The sequence below is a fragment of the Oryx dammah genome, unplaced genomic scaffold, assembly GCF_014754425.2.
Source record: "Oryx dammah isolate SB20612 unplaced genomic scaffold, SCBI_Odam_1.1 HiC_scaffold_27, whole genome shotgun sequence".
Classification (NCBI taxonomy): domain Eukaryota; kingdom Metazoa; phylum Chordata; class Mammalia; order Artiodactyla; family Bovidae; genus Oryx; species Oryx dammah.
Window position 1 is genome coordinate 29,162,177 of NW_024070211.1, and position 23,019 is coordinate 29,185,195.

Sequence of the window (23,019 nt, forward strand, 5' to 3'; positions counted from 1 at the left end):
CCTAATATTAACATCAGTTTTTCACAAACTACTTCTCCAGTTACCTCTTAGCATTGCCTTAGTTTGAGAATCAGAAGCAATTGGATTTTTTTAGTCCCATATGCCCTCCACTTACCACACAATTTTAATTCTAGGACATTGGCACAGTGAGATATATTCATTTTCAACCTTGATTGCAAACCTGCTAGTTCTAACCTATATTTATCTGTCTTGAATAGAACCTTATTGAGAGCAATAAAAAGCGCTAACACAGAACAGTGTTCTTAATTGTCTCAGTCTTTTCCTTTGAGTTCTGCCTCCTAAAACATTACAGATAACAGTTCTGTGACTATTTTGTTGAGATATGACAGTGCTCACCAGCTTTCCAGTCAGTAATATCTGTGTTTTTACTCTCTGTCTTACTACTGAGCTAGTTCTTCAGGAATCGAACTCATGTGACCTGCATTGGCAGGCTGATTCTTTACCACAAGACCACCAGGAAAGCCCCACCATCTTATTACAGGTTCTTCACATTGATGCTTTTCAATTTCTGGGTGAGAATATTTAAAAAGGAGGATTACTGGGATGAGGTGTGGCTCTTTTTGTCCTTACTGCTACAAATAGCCTTGAGGCTGTAACTGATATTATCTACTTATAGGATCTACTTATCTGGATTTGCTGCATTTTTCATTAATACTTCTGATAGTGTTGATGACTTTCCTGGTGGTATGACTGAGATCTTCTTCCCTGAAGAATCTGAGCCCATGGTCACTGTGCACTTGTCAGGCTGTGGTTGCTGCAATTACCCATTCAGAGTTAAAACTGAGCTTGAAAGCGCCAAGAGATTCCCTGGTGAATTTCCTTTTATACCAGACATATTCTTCTTGCCCTTATCATATAGTAGCTACCTTGCCCTCTTAGAATAATTTAAGTCAGTTACAGTATGGTAACTCCTTTCCTTGCCTGTTGCTCTGCCAGCATCAGTTCAGTTCAGTTCAGTTCAGTCGCTCAGTCATGTCCGACTCTTTGCGACCCCATGAATCACAGCACGCCAGGCCGCCCTGTCCATCACCATCTCCCGGAGTTCACTCAGACTCACGTCCATCGAGTCCGTGATGCCATCCAGCCATCTCATCCTTGGTCGTCCCCTTCTCTTCCTGCCCCCAATCCCTCCCAGCATCAGAGTCCTTTCCAGAGAGTCAACTCTTCGCATGAGGTGTCCAAAGTACTGGAGCTTCAGCTTTAGCATCATTCCTTCCAAAGAAATCCCAGGGTTGATCTCCTTCAGAATGGACTGGTTGGATCTCCTTGCAGTCCAAGGGACTCTCAAGAGTCTTCTCCAACACCACAGTTCAAACGCATCAATTCTTCGGCGCTCAGCCTTCTTCACAGTCCAGCTCTCACATCCATACATGACCACAGGAAAAACCATAGCCTTGACTAGACGGACATTAGTCGGCAAACTAATGTCTCTGCTTTTGAATATACTATCTAGGTTGGTCATAACTTTTCTTCCAAGGAGTAAGCGTCTTTTAATTTCATCGCTGCAGTCACCATCTGCAGTGATTTTGGAGCCCCAAAAAATAAAGTCTGACACTGTTTCTACTGTTTCCCCATCTATTTTCCATGAAGTGATGGGACTGGATGCCATGATCTTCGTTTTCTGAATGTTGAGCTTTAAGCCAACTTTTTCACTCTCCACTTTCACTTTCATCAAGAGGCTTTTTAGCTCCTCTTCACTTTCTGCCATAAGGGTTGTGTCATCTGCATATCTGAGGTTATTGATATTTCTCCCGGCAATCTTGATTCCAGCTTGTGTTTCTTCCAGCCCAGTCTTTCTCATGATGTACTCTGCATAGAAGTTAAATAAGCAGGGTGACAATATACAGCCTTGACGTACTCCTTTTCCTATTTGGAACCAGTCTGTTGTTCCATGTCCAGTTCTAACTGTTGCTTCCTGACCTGCATACAGATTTCTCAAGAGGCAGGTTAGATGGTCTGGTATTCCCATCTCTTTCAGAATTTTCCACAGTTGCCTGTGATCCACACAGTCAAAGGCTTTGGCATAGTCAGTAAAGCAGAAAGAGATGTTTTTCTGGAACTCTCTTGCTTTTTCCATGATCCAGCAGATGTTGGCAATTTGATCTCTGGTTCCTCTGCCTTTTCTAAAACCAGCTTGAACATCAGGAAGTTCACGGTTCACATATTGCTGAAGCCTGGCTTGGAGAATTTTGAGCATTGCTTTACTAGCATGTGAGATGAGTGCAATTGTGCAGTAGTTTGAGCATTCTTTGGCATTGCTTTTCTTTGGGATTGGAATGAAAACTGACCTTTTCCAGTCCTGTGGCCACGGCTGAGTTTTCCAAATGTGCTGGCTTATTGAGTGCAGCACTTTCACAGCGTCATCTTTCAGGATTTGAAATAGCTCCACTGGAATTCCATCACCTCCACTAGCTTTGTTCATAGTTATGCTTTCTAAGGCCCACTTGACTTCACATTCCAGGATGTCTTGCTCTAGATGAGTGATCCTTAAGGGATAGTATTCATTCAAGGGCCAGGGATCAGCCTCTAGAGTAGCTGAGAAATTGGACATTGAGCAGCATAAGTTGCTAAATCAGACTTACTAAAAGGGATCCCCTATTTTAGGGTGCACTTGGAGCTTTTACCTCTACCACCGTGCCTATTACTCATGGGCCCTTTGTGGAAGTATTTGGATGGCTGAGTACAGAGATTGACTGGCATCCACTAGACAAGTTATCATGGGTGATAGTTGAATGTCTCTTCAGTGAAGTTCTCTGGTGAGCATTAACATGTGAAACAGATCTTCACTCTTTGTTCATACTATGCATAAACCTCTTCCATAAATCATTTTCGCCTGATTTTCCAGACTTACTCCTTCTAGGCCCCTGATCATCCATCTAGACTATTTACCACCATCCAAGATTCCTCTGGCCCACGTTTCTCTCCATACAAAATGGACAGTGAGGTGCACTTCTCAAACTCTATGCATTGGAGGATTTTGTCTTAGTCCTGTGTTCCAGGGCAGTCCCTTAGTGGAGCTACAATGCAGCAACAGTTCATTTTCAGCTTGTATCAATGTACCGAGATGATCCATCCATGAATCAGGCATAGGTTTTTTCCTTTTTCTCTCTGGTCACCAGAATGCTCATAGGTCTGTTTACATTATCTATTCTTGTTTACTTGGATATACCACTCGCATTTTATGATGGATTACTGCTGTAACTTCCTGATCTTACAACTTCATTGGTATGAGAGCACCCAGCTCATGATGGCTTGCTCTGGTTGCATAGTTCCTTGATGACCCCCATAGTCTTTATGATTATTATTTACCTCATATCACTAGTGCTGTATAACAATATACTTAAAATAGTAACTGTTTATTATTGCTTATAAGTCAGTGGTCACTTAAGTGGTTCTGTTTATCTAGGCCTGTCTTGGCCAGTTGTGACTGGATTCTCTCATTTTCTCACCCATGCATGGTCATTTGGTAAGTTGCCTGGGAATTAGCTGGTCCACAGTGGCATTCCTTGTATGACTGGCCATTGGCTGTCTAGTGGTTGGGGTGATGCAGGAGACTAGCCATGTTTTCTTTTTTCACCTGGTAGGGTTACCCGGAAGTTAAGCACACGTGGCAGTGGTAGGGTTCCAAAAGAATGAGTGAAAATTTGCAAGGTGCCTGTAGCCTTAGAATCAGGACTCAGGCACTGTTGTGTCTGTTAGATTCTTTTGGAAAAAGGAAATCACAAGGCCAGCTTCATTAAGGGATAGGGAAACAGATGGCATTTCATAATAGAGGGCTTGGATACAAGGAAGGAAATAATTTGGGATTTTTTTAACAGCTTTATTGAGGTACAGTTCATACACCGTAAAATGCACCTGTTTTAAATGTATAATTCTGTATTTTTGCTAAATTTTTTGAGTTGTGCAACCATCACCATAATCCAGTTTTAGAACTTTTCTATAACACCAGTAAGGTCCATTGTGCAGTCTACCACATTTTTCAAACGCTGGAAAGATTGCATGAGCTATATCCTCTTCTACTTTGTCCCAGTCCAGTTCACTACAGATAAAAAGTCTTGGTGGTATTATACTTTAGGATACCAAAGATTTTACCACCAGCCAATGGTATTTCTGCCACCATTGCCAAATAATTGATCCAGTTCCAGAATCTTGTCCTTAGAGTGTGCTTCCTAGACCCTTTTCTAGCACTAACTGTTGTTCAAGTTTCTCAGAAACAAACCCTGAAATGGAGAGTAGTGTCCAGTGATTTAGTTAGGAATTATTCCCAGGGGATACCAGGAAGGGACTGGGGGAAGCAAGATCCTGCAGTGCAGGAGAAAATGAGTGAGTGTGATCTCAGACAAAAATCTGATCTCTGATCAGAAAAATGCAGAGTTTAGGCTTCATCTTAATCCCAGAGAGAAAATCTGTTATATACATTTCACCTTAAAACTATTCTAATCCAAGGCAGGGTAGCTTGACTTGTATCCTTTAGCACCTGACCTTACTTTTGACTCTGAGAGTGCAGGCAAAGGCTCTAGTAGCTTGAGGACAATCTTGTGAAGAGGAACCCTAGGTTCTGGCTATCAAAAAAATTTAAAAAACAACCCAAATAGAAGAACTTGAAAAAGAATAGATACATGTGTATGCATAACTAAATCACTTTGCAGTACACCTGAAAATAACAAAGCATTGTTAACCACCTATACTCTAATATTAAAGGGAAAAAAAATGGGAGGAGAAAAACTTTAATTGGTGTGAAAGAGAGGATACAAAAATAAGACCAGAGGGAATCTGGGTGGAGCATCTACATTGTCTGCTTGTAGGCTTTATTCGTGATGGATATCCTAAAATAAGCACTTTTAATCAAAGCATGAGCATGTTTCTCAATGGACCCTCTACTTAATATAGGTTCAGGTATTTGGGAATAATAGATCAGGGGAAAGGGGCTTAAGAAATTTTAACTTTGTGTTCATGAACTTAAAGTAGTTTAGTCACTATGAATTGAAATGTTGTTGACATTTAGTAATAACATTTCAATTACAAAGACTATAAGAACATTTTGGATTTTGCTTATTTTACTTTTTAGAGCTATTCATTATCAAGATCGAATGGTTTGCTTCTTTTTACTTATTTTCAATTTATTTTTATTTTAATTTTTTCACTTTAGTTCTTAATTGATTCTTTTGGTCTTAGTAGCTGAATCATTTCATCTGGGCTTGCTTTTGGCAAAGAAAACCTATATATTCTTACTGTCTCTGGTTTGACTTTTTTATAAAGGAACTGCTCCTTCATTTTTGCCTAATAACCAGGGTTTTGGATTGGATTGACTTTTGACTAGGTAATGAAAAGCTTATTTTTATGATTCTCATTTACGTAAGGTTTTAACACCTTGTAGCATAACTTCTAAGCACGTCAATTAATTCAGCAATTGAAATGTAAATTCTAATGACAGCTATTTAAAATTAAGAATTATATCTTTATACATATATGTTTGAATTAAATTATTAACTATAGGAACAACAAGGCTATGACAGATCCCTCAAGAAAGTATTTAACCAGCAGTAGAGAGAAGCAACTGAGTTTGAAACAGTCAGAAGAGAATAGGACATCAGGTAAGTATTTGGTCTTTGCATAATATAGTTGTTTATGATACAATATATAGTATTAACTAGAAATAGAAATGTAAACTGGGGCATATTTCTCACATATTTAGGAACACTGCGTAAATTTTGTACTAGTTATCGGATGCGAATTTATATCCTGTTGTTGCGGTTTAGTCGCTCGGTTATGTTCAACTCTTTCTGACCCCATGGACTGTAGCCCACCAGGCTCCTCTGTCCATGGGATTTCCCAGGCAGAAATTCTGGAGTTGGTTACCATTTCCTTCTCCGGGGGATCTTCCCAAACCAAGGATCAAACCCATGTCCCCTGCTTGGCAGGTGGGTACTTTACCACTGAGCCACCTGGGAAGCCCTAATTTTTATCCTCCTGCTGCTGCTACTAAGTCGCTTCAGTCGTGTCCGACTCCGTGCGACCCCATAGATGGCAGCCCACCAGGCTCCCCCATCCCTGGGATTCTCCAAGCAAGAACACTGGAGTGGGTTACCATTTCCTTCTCCAATGCATGAAAGTGAAAAGTGAAAGTGAAGTTGCTCAGTCATGTCCGACCCTCAGCAACCCCATGGACTGCAGCCTTCCAGGCTGCTCCGTCCATGGGATTTTCCAGGCAAGAGTACTGGAGTGGGGTGCCATTGCCTTCTCCACGTTTGTATCCTGGTACTTGGCTAAAATATTTTTTTAAATATTAGAACTATAAGGGGATTTTTATTTTGCTTACAAGGAATTTAAGCTTTACATCTCCCTATTCAACTACCTAGAATTAAGTTCTTTCATTGTCAAAGTACCTGGACCATGGAATGAATCCAAGGAGTTAAAAGTTGTTGAAATTAAAACTTATCAGTGTTTCTGGTTATTAGAAGTTCCAGATCTTGTAATTATCGCATAAAGCAGTTGTATAAGCTCACCTTGTTTTTAACAAAAACTAATAAAAGATTGTCCCTGAATTTTTATTGCTGCTTCCTATACTTAGCATCACTCTGGTCCTCTGAACTTCTTAGAGACTCATGTATCTAGTATTGATTTGAATATTGTGTTTAACTTGAAATTGAAGAAAGCTAAAATATGGCATGATTTTGATAAATTGGGAGTTTGAGAGAATTCATTTCATCTGGACTCTAGAAACAGTCTCCTTTTAGGGGTTCAGCTGCTGCTGCTCAGTCGTTTCAGTCATGTCCGACTCTGTGTGACCCCATAGACGGCAGCCCACTAAACTCCCCCGTCCCTGGGATTCTCCAGGCAAGAATACTGGAGTGGGTTGCCATTTCCTTCTCCAGTGCATGAAAGTGAAAAGTGAAAGTGAAGTTGCTCAGTAGTGCCGAACTCTTAGCGACCCCATGGACTGCAGCCTACCAGGCTCCTCCGTCCATGGGATTTTCCAGGCAAGAGTACTGGAGTGGGTTGGCATTGCCTTCTCCGTTTAGGGGTTCAGACTTACATATAAATTGGACTCTGACAGAAAGAGAAAGCTCTAATATAATTCTCACCTCTGAAATAATAATTCATTATATAAATGCTGTTTTTTGGTTTTCAGCTTTTATAATCAACCTGTGGTTAGAAAGGACTTCCCTGGAAGCTCAGACAGTAAAGCATCTGCCTACAATGCAGGAGACCCAGGTTCAATCCCTGGGTCGTGAAGATCCTCTGGAGAAGGAAATGGCAACCCACTCCAGTACTCTTGCCTGGAAAATCCCATGGACGGAGGAGCCTGGTAGGCTACAGTCCATGGGGTTGCAAAGAGTTGGACACGACTGAGCAACGTCACTTTCACTTTCACTATAGTTAGGAAATAGAATATTTGAAGATGTATTAATCCTTAATAGATGCATTAATAGTTAATACTGTTGGAGTTATGGTACATCTTACAAGTATTAATGTGGAAGAGGAGAGAGAGGAAAGTATAAGAGGTCAACTGGTAAAAAGTTTCATGGAACAAAATGTAGAGAGTTTTAAGTGTGTAATATTGCAAAGTTCATCAGTAGAACTCAACACAACTGATGGGGAGTTCCCAAGCAATCCAGTGGTCAGGACCTGGTGCTTTCACTGTCATTGGCCGGAGTTCAATCCCTGCTCGAGGAACTAAGATCTCACAAGCCACATGACACAGCCAAAAAAATAAATAAAATGATAAAATAACACAAGTGATAATTGGTTGGAGAGAAAAGAAGAGTAGAGGTGATATAAATGAGAAATTATTTCTAATTTTTCTTGAGGGAGCCAGCTGATGCGGTTTAAAATTAATAAATTGAGAAATTATACAAATGTTATACAAATTATACCTAATGTTATGGAGGAAATCACAGAAACTGAATTTCAAAAATTGGTTAGAAATTGGAAGAAAAATTTGTGGAGCTTTAGGGCTAGAGAGTATTCTTTTGTAACCTCTTACAAACTTGTCACAGTATTTGATCTTCAGACATGCAATGTAGGTATTACTTTGATGAAAAGAAAGGGGAAAATAGAGTTAAATATAAACAAGCCCAATGCATAATTTTATTATTAAATGAACTTGAATGGTTGATTTAGGAATTAAATTTTTCCTGTGTCTGTTCATTTTTTTAGGGCTTCTACCTTTGCAGTCGTCATCTTTTTATGGTAGCAGAACTGCAGCCAAGGACTATTCTCCTGGCAGCACTAACCTAGACAGGTATGCATTGACTATATGCCTTGTGAAGAACTTGAAGAGCTTTCTTTGAATATTAAATGACGGGAGGATCTATGTGTTGTGCTCTAAATGAATACATTGATTTAACAACATAGATGAAAATTACAGATTCATGGCATTTTAGTTACAGGGTACTCTAGAAGTGTTTTAGTTCAAACTATTGCTTTTTATATTTTTCAACACGTGTATAAACCTGATGTCTAGGAAGACTTGTACTGAGGCCACAGGTTGTGACTGGCAGTGTGATCAGATTCTAGACCAGTGTATTTTCCATCATCACAAGTAAAGTAATTCCCCACTGAGACATTTTAAAATTGCCTTTATTGCTTGCATGTTTGTTAAGCTACCTACCAGAATTTAAGGTGTTTTCCTAAAAGAGCAAACAGTTTCACCTTAGTATCTTTTACTGGAAAAGGCTAGTCAGAAATTTAATTGGTGATTCTAGAAATACAGCTCAGATGGTAAAGAATCTGCCTGCAATGCAGGAGACCTGGGTTTAATCCCTGGGTCAGGAAGGTCCCCTGGAGAAGGAAGTGGCAACCCGTTCCAGTGTTCTTGCCTATAGAATTCCATGGACTGAGGAGCCTAGTGGGCTATAGTCCGTGGAGTTGCAGAGTCGGACACAACTGAGCAACTGACACAGAGATGTAGGTTAAATTTTTGAGGTTATTGAGTATGAATATATATGTGTTCATAGAATGCCACACAGAAGGGCAGTTGTAAAAAGTGAAAGTATAAATATGCTACTATATAGCATAGTGATCATTCATAGATAATGACCAGTTAAGTCATATTTTATTTTTTGCTAGAATTAATTCAAAGTGGTAAAAACATCTAGATTATTTGTGTTAAATGATTAAGGTGAGTTAAAGAATTTGTTATTATATATTTAGATATACTCAGCCTTGGGTAGAATCTGTCAAGCACTTTATGACTTTAATGGTTAACTCTTTGAATTTAAGAGAGGAAGCTTAATATATTTCTGCTTATTAGAAGAATCTTAAAGGAGTCCAAGTTGAAAAAAAACTAAATTTGGTTTTCAACTGTTTAAATACAGTGCAGATTTCTTTTCAAAGTAATAGAATGAGCATTTCATTGCACATAGGAATTATTGAGGAAATAAAAATTTCTTTTAATACAAAACTGCCCTCAAAGATAAGATGAAAATTTTCAGACTGGTAAGAAAAATAATGCTGAGTAAAGGCTGAAGCCATAAAGCATGTATAAAACCCAGATTGGAGTCAAGTATTTAGGGCTGGGTCTTCAAAACCAACATGAGGTTGGAAACTGAACTTGACCCCCAATCAGAACTTGATTTCTTATCTGAAGATACATGAAGCTGGATATCTCGAACTGCCCTCTGTGCTAGTAAGTAAGTGTTAGTCGCTCAGTCATGCCCAACTCTTTGTGACCCCATGGACTGCAGCCCACCAGGCTCCCCCGTCCATGAGATTCTCCAGGCAAGGATACTGGAGTGGGTTGTCATTTCCCTCTCCACTGTGCTAGTAAACCAAGCCCAAACACTTCTATGTAACTGCCTGCATTTGGAACCTTAAATATGCTGCTTACCTGGTGCTCCTTCTACTTGTGCTCAGTCACTTCAGTTGTGTCCAGCTCTTTGCAAACCCTATGGACTGTAGCCCACCAGGCTCCTTTGTCCATGGGATTTTCCTAGCAAAAATGCTGGAGTGGGTTGCCATTCCCTCCTTCAGGAGCTCTTCCCGACCCAGGGATCAAACCCATGTCTCCTACATTGCAGGCAGTTTCTTTACCACTGAGCCACTGAGGAAGCCTGATAGAAAGCAAATACCCAGAAATGGGGTTTGCACTGGTTGGTATCTGCTTTAATGTTCCCTATGTAGGGGCAAAAATTCTGAACCCCTGATATAAAGTCCTATGCAGATTAGAGGTCCAGACTGAGACAGCTACTAAACAAGCAAAAATCCATGATCATAGGATGTAGCATAGATAAAGAGGAGATTGTAAATGTAAATGAATTTTATTTAAAAAGATTTATAGAAAATTTATTTCAAATTCATTAAAAATCTATGAATTTATAAAAGATTTCCGTAGGGCTTCTTGGTCTACTCTCCAGTTTTTTGTTTTTTAACCCTCTATGCTGGGAAAGATTGAGGGCAGGAGGAGAGGGGGACGACAGAGGATGAGATGGTTGGATGGCATCACCAACTCTGTGGACATGGGTTTGGGTAAACTTCAGTAGTTGGTGATGGACAGGGGGGGCCTGGCATGCTACGGTTCATGGGGTCACAAAGAGTCGGACAGGACTGAGTGACTGAACTGAACTATGTCTTAATAGCATTTTGGAGAAAAAAAAATAGACTAAGGAAAATAAAGGAAGGGAATTTGTCAAAGAAATACTGGATGAAAATGATGAAAATCCACACTGAAAAGCCTCAACAAATGCCAAAGAGCGGATACATATTTTTTTAAATCTACCTTGTGGAAGATGATGGGTAAAGAAATTTTTAAAAGCTGCCAGAAACAAAAATATCATCTATAAAATGAAAACAGACTGACATCAGCAACAGTAGGAACAGATGATATCAAAGAACTACACATCCAGTTAAATTTTAATTCAAGAATGCAAGGACAGAATTTATTTAGCAAGAAGAAAAGTAAACAAAGGAGTAGAAGTAAGAAAAATCAGTGAGCAAAAAAATTTTTAAGCATCTTTAAAAATTAAGTACCTTTAATATTTATTCTTTTGTAGAAGTAATAAGGGCATATGGTAGAAACTGCAGAAGGTACAGAGTGCATACAGTGAAAAGTAAATCTCTCCTAACTCCTACTTGTTCATTTTCTTTCAGGAGGCAACTGCTATTACTAATATCTTTCCAGACTTATTATGCATCTAAATATATTTTGATAGTTTTTATAAAAATGATTAGGATTGAAAACAAAAGATTAACAGAATATTATACCAAAAGAGGTTACAATAAATGAGTAGAGTATGGGAAATTAAAACATTTTAAGTTCCTTATTTTGTTTGAGAGGCCACAGTTAACTTTGTTGTTGTTCAGTCTCTCATTTGTGTCCAACTTTTTGCAGTTCCTGTGGACTGCAGCACTCCCTCAGCGTTTCCTGGAGCTTGCTCAAACTCATGTGCATTGAGTCAGTGATGCCATCCAACCATCTTGTCCTCTATCGTCCCCTTCTCCTCCTGCCTTCAATCTATCCCAGCATCAGGGTCTTTTCTAATGAGTCAGCTCTTTGTCTCAGGTGGCCAAAGTATTGGAGTTTAAGCATCAGTCCTTCCAATGAATATTCAGAATTGATTTTCCTGCAAAAGTCGTAGCTTTGATGACACAGACCTTTTCAACAAAGTAATGGCTCTGCTTTTTAACATGCTCTCTTGGTTGGTCATACCTTTTCTTCCAAGGATCAAAGATCTTTTAAAATTTCATGGCTGCATTCACCATCTGCAGTGATTTTGGAGCCCAAGAAAATAAAGTCTGTCACAGTTTCCGTTGTTTCCCCATCTATTTGCTGTGAGGTGTTGGAGCCGAATGCCATTCTTAGTTCTTTGAATGCTGAGTTTTAAGCCAGATTTTTCATGCTCCTCTTTCACCTTTATCCAGAGGCTCTTTAGTTCCTCTTCTCTTTCTGCCATAAGGGTAGTGTCATTTGTGTATCTGAGGTTGTTGCTATTTCTCCTGGCAGTCTTGATTTCAGCTTATGCTTCATCCAGCCCAGCATTTCGCATGATGTATTCTGCATATAAGTTAAATAAGCAGGGTCACAATATACAGCCTTGACGTACTCCTTTCCCAATTTGGAAGCAGTCTGTTGTTCCATGTCCAGTTCTAACTGTTGCTTCTTGACCTGCATATAGATTTCTCAGGAGGTAGGTAAGGTGGTCTGGTATTCTCATCTCGAAGAATTTTCCACAGTTTTTTGTGATCCACATAGTCAAAGACTTTGAGTAATCAATGAAGCAGAAGGAGATGTTTTTCTGGAACTCTCTTGCTTTTTCAATGATCCAACGGATGTTGGCAATTTGATCTCTGTTTCTACTGCCTTTTCTACATCCAACTTGAACATCTGGAAGTTCTCGGTTCACGTACTGTTGAAGTCTGGCTTGGAGAATTTTGAGCATTACTTGGCTAGTGTGTGAGATGAGTGCAATTGTGCAGTAGTTTGAACATTCTTTGGCATTGCTCTTCTTTGGGATTTTAATGAAAACTGACCTTTTCCAGTCCTGTGGCCACTGCTGAGTTTTCCAAATTTGCTGGCATATTGAGTGCAGCACTTTCACAGCATCGTCTTTTAGGATTTTGAATTAGCTCAACTGGAATTCCGTCACCTCCACTTGCTTTGTTTGTAGCAATGCTTCCTAAAGGCCACTTGATTTCACATTCCAAGATGTCTGGCACTAGGTGAGAGAGCACACCATCAAGGTTATCTGGCTCATGAAGATCTTTTTTGTATAGTTCTTCTGTGTATTCTTGCCACTTCTTAGTATATTCTGCTTCTGTTAGGTCCACACCTTTTCTGTCCCTTACTATGCCCATCTTTGCATGAAATGTTCCCTTGGTATCTCTGACTTTCTTGAAGAGATCTCTAGTCTTTCCCATTCTGTTGTTTTCCTCTGTTTCTTTGCATTGTTCCTTGGGAGGGCTTTCTTAACCTCTCCTTGCTATTCTTCGGAACTCTATTCAGATGCTTATATCTTTCCTGTTCTCCTTTGCCTTCTCTTTTTTTCTCAGCTATGTGTAAGGCCTCCTCAGACAACCATTTTGCCTTTTTGCATTTCTCTTCTTAGGGATGGTTTTGCCCACCACCTCTTGTACAGTGTCACAAACTATAGAGTTCTTCAGGCACTCTGTTCATCAGATCTAATCCCTGGAATCTATTTGTCATTTCCACTGTATAATCGTAAGGGATTTGATTTACGTCATACCTGAATGATCTAGTGGTTTTCTCTACTTTTATCAATTTAAGTCTGAATTTGGCAATAAGGAGTTCATGATCTGAGCCACTCACCTCCCATTCTTGTTTTGCTGACTGTATAGAGCTCCTCCATCTTCTGCTGCAAAGAATATAATCAATCTGATTTCAGTATTGACCATCTGGTGGTGTCCATGTGTAGAGTCGTCTCTTGTGTTATTGGAATAGGATGTTTTCTATGACCAGTGCGTTCTCTTGGCAAAACTCTGTTAAACTTTGCCCTGCTTCATTTTGTACTCCAAGGCCAAACGTAACTCTCGGTATCTGTTGACTTCTTACTTTTGCTTTCCAGTTCCCTATGATGAAAAGGACATTTTTGGCATTAACTTAGACATATTAAAAAGTTAAAGATGACTTCCACTTCTGTCCAAGATGGACTATCAAGGACCACATTATCCTCCTTCCTGAAACAACCAAGAACCTGGACAAACTATGTGAAACATTGCATCTCAAGACATTGGACATGAATCAGTGAAAGACAGTGATCCCTGAGAGATGGGAAACAAATTGGCCTTATGACTATGTTAGCTTGCTTCCTAGTGAAAGTTTCTAGGTTGCCACACAAGGAGGGGGAACCAGGCAGAGCCAGTCCTGGGCTCTTCCTGAGTTGAGGAAGTGGAGTTAGGAATCTAGGGAATGCAAGGTGGCTAGAATTCACAGAGCAGAGTACCAGAAGGGAAAGCTACACAAAGAAGGAATTGTAGAGATCTGCAGAGAGTCCCCCTTGAGTATTCATTTTGAGTGCTGAGCAGCATGTGCAGGTGAGGAGACTGGTCCAGGCCAGGGAAAGAACCACCCTAAAGGATCTAAATGGATGATACTTAGAGTATACATAAAGCCAGGCATAGTTCCTGTTCCTAATGGCCGTTTGAATGCCTACAAAAAGACTTGCCTCATTAATGAGGAAAAACTGTCCCTAGATGAATTGCTGCTCTGCTCCCAGATAACAAACCTTAAACCCAACATTGTACTGTTTCTGGGTAACCTAACCACATCCCAGAACAAAATTTGAGAATGTTTATAGAAATAAAAAGTATCCAATACCCCACAAGATAAAATTTCACAGTTTCTGGCATCCAAGAAAATATTATGAAGTGTACAAAGAAGCAGGAAAAACAACTCATAAGGAAGAGAAAAATTAATAAATACTGACTCAGAAATTACACATGTGGCGGATTCATGTTGACGTATGGCAAAACCAATAGCCTCCAATTAAAATAAATAAATTTAAAAAAAAATGACACATAGGATAGAATTAGTAGACCAAGGGTATCAGGTTATTAACCTAAATCAGTAATGACACTAAGTATAAATACACTAAATGTTTCTGTAAAAGACTAGATTTTAAAGGAAGAATAATAATCTATATGCTATTTAAAAGACAACTGCAGTATGAAGATAGAGAAAGGTTGGAAGCAGAAGGATGAAAAAATATACATGTGTCTTGTCCAAACTACTGTGTATAGGAGTACATAGTAAGGAATAAAGCTGATAGAAAGCTAATGATGACTTCAAGGTTGTGATTGGGAAGGGGCACTTGGAGGTTTTTGACATTAATGGTTGTTACTTACGTGTTTGCTTTATAAAAATATGTTAAGCTCCACACTTTATTTTTATACAACAGTGCTACACATTGGACTTTTATATACTTTTCTATTCTATTTCACAATTTTTTTTTTTAAGTAAAAAACTAAACACTGGCTAACAGATGTCCTTGGCACATAGTAAGTTGTTCGAGGACAGTTGACTTTTCCTTATAAAAAAGTGTATCATATTTCTGCTTTGTAGGATGCAAAAAGTAAATGTCCAGGCAAATTAAAGACCTGAATAGGAGGGAAAACAAGATTTTAAATTGTTAAAAGCGTATAGTAAACCATTTCTCTGATCTTACCTTATAGAATGATTCTTAAGACAGAAATTGAAACCATAAAGACTGATATGTTCAACTTAGGTAATAATGAGGAAATTATAAAATAATAATGAAATCATGTTCCATTCATTAGAGGGATAATATTGTAATGGAGACTATGTGGAAAGGGGAAATTGTCTATTGGGGGAAATTCTCTATTGGTGGAAACATAAATTGGTATAGCATTTTTGGGAAACAGTCATTAGCTAGGAAAATTTTAAATGAAAATTAAAAATATTCCTAACATTTTCACTGCTAAGCTTATAAATTAGAGTAAGTTCTCAAGGAGATTGGGTAAGAATATTTGTTGCATAATAGTGGAGAGAGTTCACTGCCTAAAGGTTTTCAAGACTAGGTAAACTGGTGTATGATAGCCATCAGGAGGATAAAAGTGAATAAAAAAGTAAAACTATATTTTTTCTCAAGCTATTAACTTGGCTTATTTTGATTGTACATTACCATATTATTTGCCTCTTCAGCTCCCTATCACCAGATTTGCTAATTTACATTTGTGAAGTTTTTTTCCCAAGTGATCATTATTACTGATATTTCCTCAAATTTAGGATATTTATTTCCCCCTAGACATTGACTTCTCTGAATCTAGTAGGGGAAGAAAGCAGCATTCAAATTTGTTTTGTTTCTTTGTTATTTTTTCTTTTTCATAGGACTAATATTTCAAGCCAGACTCCATCTGCCAAAAGAAGTTTGGGATTTCTTCCTCAGCCAGCTCCTCTTTCTGTTAAAAAACTGAGGTGTAACCAGGATTACACTGGTTGGAACAAGCCAAGAGTGCCCCTTTCCTCTCACCAACAGCAGCAACTGCAGGGGTAGGTAAATTATTTTATTTTGCTTTCTTTTTATAAAGTGATTCAACTGAAGTATGTTTTACTTGGTATGTGTGCATGCTAAATCTCTTCAGTCGTGTCTGACTCTTTGTGTCCCTGTAGACTGTAGCCCACCAGGCTCCTTTGTCCATGGGGATTTTCCAGGCAAGAATACTGGAATGGTTTCCCATGCCCTCCTCCAGGGGATCTTCCTGACCCAGAGATCAAACCCACATCTCTTACATCTGTTATAGTGGTCTCTTATATCTTCTGTATTGGTAGACCAGTTCTTTACCACTAGCACCACCTGGGAAGCCCTTTTACTTGGTATAAAAAATGATTAAAAGAGTCATAAATTATAGTTCTCAAATATTGTTTCACTTATTAAAGATTTATCACGTCCATGAAGTTCCGTTCATTATCTGGTCTCTAATTTTTGGACCTTGAAAAAAAACACATGTGTGTATGTTTCCATGTAAATGTATGCTGCTGCTGCTGCTGCTGCTGCCAAGTCGCTTCAGTCGTGTCTGACTCTGTGCGACCCCATAGACAGCAGCCCACCAGGCTCACCCGTCCCTGGGATTCTCCAGGCAAAAACACTGGAGGGGTTGCCATTGCCTTCTCCAGTGCATGAAAGTGAAAAGTGAAAGTGAAGTCGCTCAGTCTTGTCCGACTCTTTGCGACCCCATGGACTGTAGCCCACCAGGCTCCTCCAAATGTGTATATATATATAAAAAAATCATAAAGCAGAAAATGCGTATTCTTAAATCTCCTATGCTTCATCCATCTCCTTAGATACTTCAGTATTAATTTTATTTTTATCTTTCCCAGCCTCATGCTTATATTTTTATTAACCATACAAAAATGAGATCATGGTATAATAGCTGTAATAGTAATATCAGTCATAGCTGAAGTGTTTGTTATGTGCCAGAAACTGTGTTTCAATGAGTTTTGTCTTTAAATCCTCACAGTAGCTCTCTGAGCTAGATGTATTAAAAAATCTGTTTTTGTAGATTAAGGGAATAAGGCTTGTGCTTCCCTGGTAGCTCACCTGGCAAAGAATCCACCTGCAATGCAGGAGACCCTGGCTCACTTACTGGGTCGGGGAAATTCCCTGGAGAAGGGAAAGGCGACCCATTCCAGTATTTTTGGTCCTCCCTGGTGACTCAGATGGTAAAGAATCTGCCTACAGGGCGGGAGACCTGGGTTTGAGACCTGAGTTCAATCCCTTGGTTAGAAGATCCCCTGGAGGAGAGCATGACAATCCTCTCCAGTATTCTTACCTGGAGAATCCCATGGACAAAAGAGCCTGGCGGGCTACAGTCCATGGGGTTGCAAAGAGTCAGATGTGACCGAGCGCCTATACACAGTGCAGCACAACTAAGGCTTAGAGGAATTAATTAACTTACTTGAGGTGTTGTAATACACTAATAGTGAATCTAGGTAGTTGGAGCCCTCTTGCATTTTTTTCCTTCCAGCTTTATTGCAGTATAATTGACATACAGCACTGTATAAGTTTAAATTGTACAGCATAATAATTTGACTCATATACATCATGAAATGATTACCACAGTAAGTTTAGTGACTATCAGTCATCTTACATAAATATAAAAGAAAAAGAAGATTTTTAATTGAAGTATAGTTGGTTTACAGTGTTAATTTCTGCTATACAGCATAATGATTCAGTTATACATATTTAAAATGTTCTTTTCCATATGGTTTATCATAGGATATTGAATATAGCTCCCTGTGCTATACAGTAGGACCTTGCTGTTTATCCTTTCTGTATATAATAGCTTAGATCTACTGATCCCAGCTTCCAACTCTATCCCTCCCCCTTGGCAACCACCAGACGTTGCTTATGACCATGACTGTTTCATAGGTAGGTTCACTTGTGACATATTTTCGATTCCACATATGAGTGATATCATATGGCATTTTTCTTTCCCTTTCTGATTTACTTCACTTAGTGTGATAATCTCTAGTTGTATCTGTGTTGCTACATATGGCATTATTTCATATTTTTTTATGGCCGAGTAGTACACACACACACACACACACACACATACACACACACACACACTTTCTTTATCCATTCATACACACACACACTCACACTTGCACTCTTTCTTTATCCATTCATCTGTCAGTGGACATTTGGTTTGCTTCCATGTTTTGGCTTCTGTGAACATAGGGCTGCATGTGTCTTTTTTAATTATAGTTTTGTCTAGATATATGCCCAGGAGTGAGATTGCTGGATCATCTGGTAAGTCTTCTACCACCACCACCACCCATTAGGGAAAGCGCACTTTGTTAAAGTAATAGAAGAGGATGTGCTTGAATTAGTCACCAGATCCACAAAATGAATACAAATGTTAAAAAACAGGCTACCTCTGTACAGACTAGAAGTGAAAAACAGAAAATATGAATCAAAATATTTAGTCCAGTAAAAATTCTACCCCCAAAACCAATATGAACTGTAAGGAAATTGTTATATAGTACTCAAAACTGAATTAAATATCCTCAAATAAGCATTTGAAGATATGAAAAAAGCACCATAAATCAATAATTCTAACCCACAATCAGAATGGGCAAGCAGGAAGAAATGACAGTTGCTTCAACACAAAAGAGAGAGAGAGGAAGAAAGGCAACATCATATCAAAAATTAAGTCTAAATGAAAGTTCCCCAAGGAAAAATAAGTTCAAATGAAAATTTAATAAGGGACTTTGAAGGAAAAAACAAGGAAGAAAATGAGATAAAGAACTATAAGCGGTCAGTGAGGAAGTGGTTGAATTAGAAAACAGGCAAGGAAGGTCCCATGGCACATATAATTAGAATCTCTGAAGAAAAAAAATCCTAACAGTGTAATAGAACAAGTATTTACAACCATAACCCAAGAAAACTTTGAAATAAAAGTTTCAGAAATAAAATTACTGAATTTATACATTCAAAGAGCCCTCCAAGTACCTGGAATATTGAATGAACAAGACACATCTTAGTACAAGTATAAGACTTTAAAGATGATGAAAAATCCTTAGTGCCTTGAGTCAAAAGATGAGATAATTTGTGAGGGAAAGAGAAATAGACTTCTCAGTCATCATTAAAAGCAGATGAAAAAAGAACATCATTTTCAAGAAACTTGATGAAAGAAAGGATAAACAGATATGCCAGTCTAAGCTGTCAGGTATGTGGGCTAGGAAAAAATAAGTTTTAAAATGGAAGAACTTGGAATAATGTAGGGTATGAGCTTCATCTAGCCAAGAGGTAATGAAGGAGATACTGGCAAAAGATAGATGGTGAATATTTCATATATTCAGTTACAGAGATAAGACAATGGTGGAAACACCAATATATAAGGATGACATATAGATATTATCTCTTCTGACAAAGGAGTATGATTGTAACTAAAAATGGAAGGAGAGAGAAAGAAAAGTAAATTGACTGTCATCAGTAGTAAGTGCAAGTCAAAAAGTACTGTTTAAAATGGACAGATTAGATAGAAAAAAAAGACTTACGAGCACTATAAAAAAGTACAAATACAGATATAACCACTTTTTAAAAAAAACTTTTTTAAAATCGAGCTATTTCTAAAACACCAGATGAATAAGTAAAATACAGCAATGTGACACAGTTGAGTCCAAATATATTTGTCACATCAAGAAATGTAAATGGGCTGACACATCTAATAGAAAAATATTTTCAAATTAGCTCAGAAAGCAAAACCAACTCTATGCTGTATAATAGAGATATACCTAGAACAATGATTTTTAAAGTTGTAAAATAAAGGGAGGGAAAGCAATTTGGCTGTCTGTTGGAAACAGTTAAGAAAGCAGAGGTTGTAGTCCTAATAGCTGATAAAATAGAATATTTAAGGACATAAAACATCAAAAAACATCATCAGATAGATCTGCAGAAAATAGTAAATGCCATACTCTGATCATAGGGTATAGACCTTTTCAAGCACATATGAAGCATTCACAAAAAGTAATCATATGTTAGGGCACAAAGGAAAAATCAGAACCCCATAAAGTGGAAATGGGACAGCCACCATCTTTTGATCACAGTGAAATGAAACTGGATAATAAACATGAAACTAAATATTAAAAATGTAACTTCCAACTAGAAATTCTAAAAACCCTATTAAGTGACCCTTGCTGCTGCTGCTGCTGCTTCTGCTGCTAAGTCACTTCAGTCGTGTCCGACTCTGTGCGACCCCATAGATGGCAGCCCACCAGGCTCCCCCATCCCTGGGATTCTCCAGGCAAGAACACTGGAGTGGCTTGCCATTTCCTTCTCCAGTGCATGAAAATGAAAGTGAAGTCACTCAGTCGTGTCCAGCTCTTCGCGACCCCATGGACTGCAGCCTTCCAGGTTCCTCTGCCCATGTGATTTTCCAGGCAAGAGTACTGGAGTGGGTTGCCATTGCCTTCTCCCAGTGACCCTTGAGTCAAACACAAATAACAGATGTTCTGAAGATGAATGATAATGAAAACTCCGTTTATCAATATCTATGGGATACATTTACAGCAGTGATCAGAAAAAAATTAGTCCTAGACACCTGTATGAATACAAATGAAAGGATGAAAATATGAATTCCAAGCACAAAATGAACAAAGAGTATAGAAGAACAAAATAATCCAAGAGGAAACAAAAGCAAGATAATAAAGATAAAAGTTAGAATTGCATGTAACAAAGAATTGGAAAATAGTAGATTAACACATTATTAACCAGAGACGTATTAATGCCACAGATTTTTGTTTCTGCAATTAACACCTGATCAGTAACAAAGTATAAAAAAAGTTCATGATTTAGAAAATAATATCAATAGTTTATTTAAATTGATCCCAGTAAAGGTAAAAAATACTTTCACCAGTTTCCATAGAAGGAAAAAGAAGCCTATCAAGGTGCTCCCACTGATAGAAGAAATTAATAGAAACCGTTCCTGAGACAGCATAGTTCAGTTCAGTTCAGTCTCTCAGTCGTGACTGACTCTTTGCGACCCCATGAATTGCAGCACGCCAGGCCTCCCTGTCCATCACCAACTCCCGGAGTTCACTCAAATTCAGGTCCATTGAGTTGGTGATTCCATCCAGCCATCTCATCCTCTGTCGTCCCCTTCTCCTCCTGCCCCCAATCCCTCCCAGCATCAAGGTCTTTTCCAATGAGTCAGCTCTTTGCATGAGGTGGCCAGAGTACTGGAGTTTCAGCTTTAGCATCATTCCTTCCAAAGAACACCCAGGACTGATCTCCTTTAAAATGGACTGGTTGGATCTCCTTGCAGTCCAAGGGACTCTCAAGAGTCTTCTCCAACACCACAGTTCAAAAACATCAATTCTTCAGCGTTCAGCTTTCTTCACAGTCCAACTCTCACATCCATACGTGACCACTGGAAAAACCATAGCCTTGATTAGAGACATTAGTTTAAAAGACAAAATTTTTAAAAAAACTGGAGGGGGAAAAATAGAATTGTAAAAATAATAGCTGGAGACATCAACACTTCAGTAATATATAGAACATATAAACAGAAAAGTCAATAAGGAAATATGGGAGTTGACCAACACTCTGAACTGCTTAGACCTAACTAATGTAGTTGGTTGGTGCAAAAGTAATTGCGGTTTTGCATTGTTGAACTTTGTCGTTTGATATTGGAATACATTCTTAAATGTGGTTATGTTATACATCATTTTAATGCACGTTTCTTGCTTTATGTTTTGCTGTTTATTATGTATTTTAGACTAGGGAAATGATGTTAGACAAAAAGCAAATTCAAGCAATTTTCTTACAAGTTCAGAATGGGTCATAAAGCAGTGGAGACAACTCGCAACATCAACAATCCATTTGGCCCAGGAACTGCTAACGAGTGTACAGTGCAGTGGTGGTTCAAGATGAGGAGTGCAGTGGTCAGCCATCGAAAGGTGACCACAACCAGTTGATCCTCTTTAAAGTACACTACCATTCTACAGTCATTTGGCATTTGCAGCAAATTAGAAAGGTGAAAAAGCTTGGTGTAAGGGGGTACTTCAGGAGTTGACTGAAAATCAAAAGAAAATCATTTTGAAGTGTCGTCTTCTCTTATTCTACCCTACAATGAGACGTTTCTCAATTGGATTGTGACTTGTGATATAAAGTGGGTTTTATACAACAACCTGCAATGAGTAGCACAACGGTTGGGCCTAGAAGCTCCAGAGCACTTCCCAAAGCCAAACTTGGCATCAAAAAAAAGATGATCACTGTTTGGTCATCTGCTGCCAGTCTGATCCACTATAGCTTTCTGAATCCGGGCAAGACCATTACATCTGAGAATTATGCTCAGCAAATCGATGAGATGTACCAAAAACTGTGGTGCCTGCAGTCGTCATTGGTCAACAGGAAGGACCCAATTCTCCATGACAATACCCGACCACACATCACACAGCCAATGCTTCAAAAGTTGAACGAGTTGGGCTACGAAGTTTTGCCTCATCTGCCATATTCATCTGATGTCTCACCAACCAACTACTACTTCCTCAAGTATCTCAACAACTTCTTGCAGGGAAAACACTTCCACAATAAGCAGGAGGCAGAAATTGCTTTCCAAGAGGTGGTTGAATCCCAAAGCACAGATTTTTACACTACAGGAATAAGATCCAAATCATACAAAGTATCTTCTGCAGTCACAATAGAATGAAGTTAGAAATCAGTAACAGAAAATTGGAAATATGTGAAAATTAAACAGCATACTCTTAAACAACCAGTGAGTCAAAGAATAAAATCACAAGAGAAATTAAAAATTACTTGAAGACAAATGAAGGCTAAAACGGCATACCAGAACTAATGAGAGCTGGGCAAAAACAAAAATCTCCTAGGGAGATTTCTAGCAGCTAGTGCCTACGTTAAAAAAAAGTGTTTCTGAGAATGTGGAGAAATTAGAACCCTTGTACATTGCTAGTGGGAATGTAAAATAGTGCAGGTGTTATGGAAAATAGTATGACAGTTCTTCAAAGAATTAAGACTAGACTTACCATATGATCCAGCACATATATCTGAAATAATT

General features: G+C 38.6%; 1 protein-coding gene across 3 annotated transcripts in view; it reads left to right on the forward strand.

Moving 5' to 3' along the window:
• The window catches only part of USP37 (ubiquitin specific peptidase 37), an 89,030-nt gene that overhangs the window by 21,892 nt on the left and 44,119 nt on the right, over nt 1-23,019 (forward strand). For all 3 annotated transcript variants that reach the window (XM_040228360.1, XM_040228359.1, XM_040228361.1), the window contains 3 exons: nt 5,518-5,615; nt 8,182-8,266; nt 15,827-15,988. In XM_040228360.1, the coding sequence (XP_040084294.1) occupies nt 5,518-5,615; nt 8,182-8,266; nt 15,827-15,988 (345 nt within the window). The remainder of the gene's footprint in view (nt 1-5,517; nt 5,616-8,181; nt 8,267-15,826; nt 15,989-23,019) is intronic.